The sequence below is a fragment of the Babylonia areolata genome, chromosome 11 (assembly GCF_041734735.1).
Source record: "Babylonia areolata isolate BAREFJ2019XMU chromosome 11, ASM4173473v1, whole genome shotgun sequence".
Lineage (NCBI taxonomy): Eukaryota > Metazoa > Mollusca > Gastropoda > Neogastropoda > Buccinidae > Babylonia > Babylonia areolata.
Window position 1 is genome coordinate 29850879 of NC_134886.1, and position 7500 is coordinate 29858378.

Below are 7500 nucleotides of genomic sequence, written 5' to 3' on the forward strand. Positions count from 1 at the left end.
CAAACTAAAACGAAAGCAAAAACAAGACGCCCGCAACACCTTTTCTTCCAAAACTCATAAACGCGTTGTTTTCTGTGGCTGTGCCAAAAGAACTTGAGAAAAGCAGGAAAGGAAAAAAGAAGAAAAAACGTAAGGTCTGTATACAACGTGGAAAACGTATTGTCATACCTCACACTGTCTGTCTGTCTTCCTATCTGTCTGTCTGTCTGTCTCTATCTATCTCTGTCTCTGTCTGTCTGTCTTCCTATCTGTCTGTCTGTCTTTCTCTATCTATCTCTGTCTCTGTCTGTCTGTCTTCCTATCTGTCTGTCTGTCTTTCTCTATCTCTGTCTCTGTCTGTCTGTCTTCCTATCTGTCTGTCTTTCTCTATCTCTGTCTCTGTCTGTCTGTCTTCCTATCTGTCTGTCTGTCTTTCTCTATCTATCTCTGTCTCTGTCTGTCTGTCTTCCTATCTGTCTGTCTGTCTTTCTCTATCTATCTCTGTCTCTGTCTGTCTGTCTGTCTATTTGTTTCAGAGATTTTATCAGGCGAGAACACAGCAGACATCATAATCACAGAACAGACTTCAAGTAAGAACAGGGCATACACAAAATAGAACACACTCCATAAAGACATGTCATTCGGCAGACATATCAAAGAACAGACAACACGCGAGATCAGATCAACCATAACACTGAACAGACTTCAGAGCCAGACATGAATAGAACACACCCCAGGCAAGGACAGAGTAGACATAACACAGAACAGACTTAAGGTAAGAACGGAGCAGACATAAAGTAGAACAGACCTCAGGTGGAAATGGAGTGGAGATAACATAGAACAGGCTTTAAGTGAGAGAAGAGCAGACAGAAATAGAACAGTCTCCACGCTCTCCATAGATAAAACAGACTTCAGGTGATAACAGAGCAGACATAACATAGTGCAGACTACAGGTGAGAACAGAACGGACATAACACAGAGCAATCTATAGGTGGGGACAGGTGGGGACAGACGGGATCAGAGCAGTCATTAACACAGAACAGACTAAAGGTAAGAAATGAGCAGACATAAAAATAGAAAATGCTTCAAGTGGCAACAGATCAAACATAACACAGAACAGACTTCAGGTGAGAACAGAACAGACATAACACAGAGCAATCTATAAGTGGGGACAGGTGGGGACAGACGGGATCAGAGCAGTCATTAACACAGAACAGACTAAAGGTAAGAAATGAGCAGACATAAAAATAGAAAATGCTTCAGGTGGTAACAGAACAGACATAACACAGAAAAGACACCAGGTGAGAATAGAGCAGATACAAAATATGAAATCCTTCAGGTGGTAACAGAGCAGGCATAACAGAACAGACTTCAGGCGAGAACAGAGCAGATACAAAATAGGAAATCCTTCATGTGGCAACAGATCAAACATAACACAGAACAGACTTCAGGTGAGAACAGAGCAGATACAAAAAAAAGAAAATCCTTCAGGTGGTAACAGAGCAAACATAACAGAACAGACCTCAGGTGAGAACAGAACAGAACAAGGTAGAACAGTCTGCACGCTCTCCTCTCGCCCTCTCATGGTCCCCGCTGTTTCCTTCGCCAAACGGCTAACCGCCACCCCACTCCCGAAACATCGATCAGACAGTCCTCTTTGACAAAAATTCGTTGCGCGATTGATGAATGCGGAAATGACATGGTCGGATTACAGGAGGAGACTGCACTCCACGTGTATAGGCTTCCAGTCACCGGCCCATAAAAGCCAGAGTAATAACAACAAATTGGGAACGATCGTCACTGATTACAGAGCGCACCTGCTTAGGAAAAACCGCGCATTGTCCAATCTTCTCTTTGCTGGGACAGTTCGGGAAACTGTTTATGAATCGATCGAACGGCCTCGCTCAATGCGAGGTGTCAGAGCAATTTTCTTTCCCTATTGTGTTTTAAGTGAACAAGCTAACTTAGCGTATTTCCTGCCAGATCCGTTACTAATGCCTCAGACATTTCTCAGACAGAAAAAAAGAGAATATCAAGAGGCCTACCGCACCATTTCTGTTAAACAGAAAGAAAACAAAGAAGAAGAAGAAGAACTGGATGAAACTGAATAACTATTTCTCACTGGCATGGCGTGGCAATGCTGACCAAACGTCACAGTCAGGCAATTTGACCAGAAAATATCTGGCACAGCAATGACTACGTGTCAACAGGTTTCTCCTCATTCCAAGCCTTTGTTTTGAGGGGAAAACCGAACAAGGTGGACTTATTCTGAAAAGGGTGACAAGGCGGGTCTTTGAAGTGTCGAAGGGTCCTTAGTGAGTGGAAGCATTCTGAGTGTGTGGAAGGGTCATGTGTGGGTGGGTGGGAGGCTCTGATTGCGTGGAAGGATAACAAGTGCGTGGAATGAGTCCACGTGGGTAGAAATCCACAAGACCGGTGGAAAGTTATTTTGGTGATGGAAAGATCCCAGGGGTAGATGGGGGGTTGGAGGGGGAGGGGGGTGGTTGAATAGATTGTTTGTTTGTTCATGATTCATACATCTTCACATGTGATACAAGTATAAGATCACTGAATATAAAATACTGAACATCTGATATTTGTGCATTTGTCACATTCGTAGACAGACACGAACACACATAGACACACAGACACAGACACAAAGACACACAGACAGGCAAACACACACATAGAGACACAGACAGACAGAGACAGACAGACAGACAGAGACACACACACACACACACACACACACACACACACACACATATACACACACACATTAATCTGACACTGCTAACAAATTTCCTTCTGTGTCAGTTCTGTTCAATTCAAACCGATTGGGCTGGACATCTTGCGACAAGACAGTGCAACAATGTTCAGTATCTGTAACGACAAGATGGTCATTTTTGGCGGTGAATGATGAGGTGGAGGAGGAAGGTAGCTACAGTGACGATAACTATGATGATGGTGGTGATGGTGGTTGGTGGTAATGGGACGAATGTGGGACGATAAAAAAAAAAAAAAAATCATGATTGTGCTGTTGTTGATGGAGACGACGATGATGATGATGATGATGATGATGATGACGATGGTGACGATGATGGTTGACGACAACGATAACACCACTGACGATGACGGTGACGCTGCTGTGTTCCAGGCATGTGCAACAACGCCATGTGTTACAACGGAGGACAGTGCAGGGGTGGCTACTACCCTTCCTGTGCCTGTCCCGCTGGTTTCCAGGGTCCCCAGTGTCAGCACGGTCAGTGCCTCCGGGTTGTCTGGTGTTTTGTTCGTTCGTTCGTTCGTTCGTTCGTTCGTTTGTATGTTTGTTTCCTGCATTGTCTGCACGTTGGTAATGTGTGTCATAGTGTATGTATTGTCTACCGTGGGTAATGTGTATGTCACAGTGTATGTACTGTCTACCGTGGGTAATGTGTATGTCATAGTGTATGTATTGTCTACCGTGGGTAATGTGTATGTCATAGTGTATGTATTGTCTACCGTGGGTAATGTGTATGTCATAGTGTATGTATTGTCTACCGTGGGTAATGTGTATGTCACAGTGTATGTATTGTCTACCGTGGGTAATGTGTATGTTACAGTGTATGGTATTGTCTACCGTGGGTAATGTGTATGTCATAGTGTATGTATTGTCTACCGTGGGTAATGTGTATGTCATAGTGTATGTATTGTCTACCGTGGGTAATGTGTATGTCACAGTGTATGGTATTGTCTACTATCTTCTTACATCTCCTTCTATCTAGTATCTCCGACCACAGGGGTACCTTGCAACCAGTTCTCTCCATTTCTGTCTGTTTCTCATCTTCTCTATACTCTATGTTATAGATGCATTCACAAAACTGCCCCTTCCTATCTCTGTTGCTGCCTTCACCTCTACACTCCATCTCGCTCACTACGATCGGCTTCGGATCCACTCTGTTTACGCATACCCAGATTCAAACACTCGACTGTTGGCCGCCGTTCTTTCTCTGTTTCTGGACCTTGCGATTGGAATGAACTTCCTCTTTCGCTTCGTCAAGTCTCCACACTCAGCTCTTTCAAGTCTGGCCATAAAACCCACCTCTTCCCAAAATGGCTTCCCTTGCCTGCCCTTCCTTGTCTTTAGTTTCTACAGTTTTAGAGTTATGCATGCGTGTGAATGACTGGTGCGAAAGCGCTTTGATTTGTCTCTGCACAAGATCCAGCGCTATATAAATACCATTATTATTATTATTATTATTATTATTATTCTATACTAGGCGTCGCTCAGTCTCAGGCCTGTCCACTCTGTGGTATTGCCCCCCCCCCCCACCTCTTGTTCTGCCTCCCCCCCCCACCACCCCGCACCCTCCCCTTCTCCTTCCTTGCACTGAACCATTCATGGTTGTCATGGCAAACCCCGATTATCGTGAAAAACGATAAAGATAACGTTACTGCTGAGGATAGCAATGATTAATTTATTCGAGAAAAAGGGACGTGGCGTCATTTGAAGTGGGTGGGTAATTTGGAATAAACGCTATGCACGTGTCATACACATACATGTACGCAAAATTATTTCAACACTCTTGTCATTTCACAACAAAGTGCACCTTCTTTTGAAGGACTTGTAAACATGGATTGCAAAATTTCGAATTGCTTTCATCTTTTAAGAGTGAATGGAGGGGAGGGAGGGAAGAGATGATGGCTGTCACGAAGAGATAAATGAATCTCTTTACAGCCATTTCAAAACACGGAACCCAACATGAGCAACAGGTTGTTAAAAAAAAAAAATCTGAATGTTTTTCATCTGTGAGATGAAAAAAAAATTCTTTGAACATATTATTTTGTACAACAACAACAGCAACGACAAAAGTAAATTTATAAGTAAATGAATTAAACAAATATTAGCATATGACATCAACAAACTGCAGGGATATGCGCGTTGCTGTTAGTTCGTGTAAAACTTCCTCAAATTCAATAGAAGATCTGACAGAGAGAGGACACATACAGACACTCATATACTCACAAGCACACACACACACACACACACACACACACACACAGAGAAAACTGCCATGGGAGAACTATAAGAAGATGAATGGAAACAGAGGCTACCGGTAGGGGAAAGGGGAGTGGAGGACAGAATGGTGAGCTGGATAAGGTGTGTTGGATGAGGACAGAATGGTGAGGGTGACTAGAGCGGTGTGTTGGATGAGGACAGAATGGTGAGTTGGATGAGGACAGAATGGTGTGTTGGATGAGGTGTGTTGGATGAGGACAGAATGGTGTGTTGGATGAGGTGTGTTGGATGAGGTCAAAAGGGTGTGTTGGATGAGGACAGAATGGTGAGTTGGATGAGGACAGAATGGTGTGTTGGATGAGGTGTGTTGGATGAGGTCAAAATGGTGTGTTGGATGAGGACAGAATGGTGTGTTGGATGAGGACAGAATGGTGTGTTGGATGAGGTGTGTTGGATGAGGTCAAAAGGGTGTGTTGGATGAGGACAGAATGGTGTGTTGGATGAGGACAGAATGGTGTGTTGGATGAGGACAGAATGGTGTGTTGGATGAGGACAGAATGGTGTGTTGGATGAGGACAGAATGGTGTGTTGGATGAGGACAGAATGGTGTGCTGGATAAGGTGTGTTGGATGAGGACAGAATGGTGAGTTGGATGAGGACAGAATGGTGTTGGATGAGGACAGAATGGTGTGTTGGATGAGGATTACAGAATGGTGAGTTGGATGAGGACAGAATGGTGTGTTGGATGAGGATGACAGAATGGTGAGTTGGATGAGGACAGAATAGTGTGTTGGATGAGGACAGAATGGTGAGTTGGATGACAGAATGGTGAGTTGGATGAGGACAGAATGGTGAGTTGGATGACAGAATGGTGAGTTGGATGAGGACAGAATGGTGAGTTGGATGACAGAATGGTGAGTTGGATGAGGATGACAGAATGGTGTGGTGGACGAGGACAGAATGAGGACAGAATGGTGAGTTGGATGAGGACAGAATGGTGAGTTGGATGAGGACAGAATGAGAACAGAATGGTGTGTTGGATGAGGACAGAATGGTGAGTTGGATGAGGATGACAGAATGGTGTGTTGGATGAGGATGACAGAATGGTGAGTTGGATGAGGACAGAATGGTGAGTTGGGTGACAGAATGGTGAGTTGGATGAGGATGACAGAATGGTGTGTTTGATGAGGACAGAATGGTGAGTTGGATGAGGACAGAATGAGGACAGAATGGTGAGTTGGATGAGGACAGACAGAATTGTGTTGGATGAGGGCAGACAGAATGGTGAGTTGGATGACAGAATGGTGAGTTGGATGAGGATGACAGAATGGTGTGTTGGATGAGGACAGAATTGTGTGTTGGATGAGGACAGAATGGTGTGTTGGATGAGGACAGAATGAGGACAGAATGGTGTGTTGGATGAGGACAGAATGGTGTGTTGGATGAGGACAGAATGAGGACAGAATGGTGAGTTGGATGACAGAATGGTGAGTTGGATGAGGACAGAATGGTGTGTTGGATGAGGACAGAATGGTGAGTTGGATGTGGACAGAATGGTGAGTTGGATGAGGATGACAGAATGGTGTGTTGGATGAGGACAGAATGGTGTGTTGGATGAGGACAGAATGGTGTGTTGGATGAGGGCAGAATGAGGACAGAATGGTGAGTTGGATGAGGACAGAATGGTGTGTTGGATGAGGACAGAATGGTGTGTTGGATGAGGACAGAATGAGGACAGAATGGTGTGTTGGATGAGGACAGAATGGTGTGTTGGATGAGGACAGAATGGTGAGTTGGATGAGGACAGAATGGTGAGTTGGATGAGGACAAAAGGGTGTGTTGGATGAGGACAGAATGGTGAGTTGGATGGGAAAGGTGAGAGGCAGGGGCAAAGAGGAGGCTTTTCGCGCTTGCCTGCAAAATATGCGGAGATATCGCCGACTTTTCCGGTGGACAAATCAGGCTTGCTGCTGCTCACAGCTCCATGGGCTTGACGTTCAACACGAGCATCCCTCTGCATCCGATCGGATTAAAAATAAAACAAAATAAAATGGAAAAAAAAGAGAAGAAAACCGCTCTGAATATCCCCTTCCATATCGTCCCCAGAACACATTTTTACACGCACACGCGTGCGCATGTGTAGGAGCAAGCACACACACACACACACACACACACACACACACACACACACAGACTGGGTTGATTTAGAACATGAGCCCATCCCTGAATTGTTGGCCTCCAGAGATACCTTTTACACGTGTTGCCCCTTTTTTTCTTCTTTATTTTTTAAATTTTTTTATTTTTTTTTTTGGTGCCAAAGCCACTCTCTCTCCTCGTTCAGGGAGGTGGTAATTGTGTGTCATATCGTCTTCTCATTTGTTTTCGCTCCCATTTCGAGGAGCAATTCTGCAAATATATTTATCACATGCCCTGTTTTCTTGACAAGGGATAGCTGCGAAGGAAGGGGTAAAAAAAATCGCCATTCTACTTGCACTACAAATAAAAGAAATACCAACATG

At 44.4% G+C, this 7500-nt stretch overlaps 1 protein-coding gene across 17 annotated transcripts in view; it reads left to right on the forward strand.

Moving 5' to 3' along the window:
* LOC143287646 (uncharacterized) overlaps nt 1-7500 on the forward strand; it is a 378570-nt gene that overhangs the window by 158083 nt on the left and 212987 nt on the right. For all 17 annotated transcript variants that reach the window (XM_076595773.1, XM_076595775.1, XM_076595774.1 and 14 more), the window contains exon 4: nt 3137-3241. In XM_076595773.1, coding sequence (XP_076451888.1) covers nt 3137-3241 — 105 coding nt within the window. The remainder of the gene's footprint in view (nt 1-3136; nt 3242-7500) is intronic.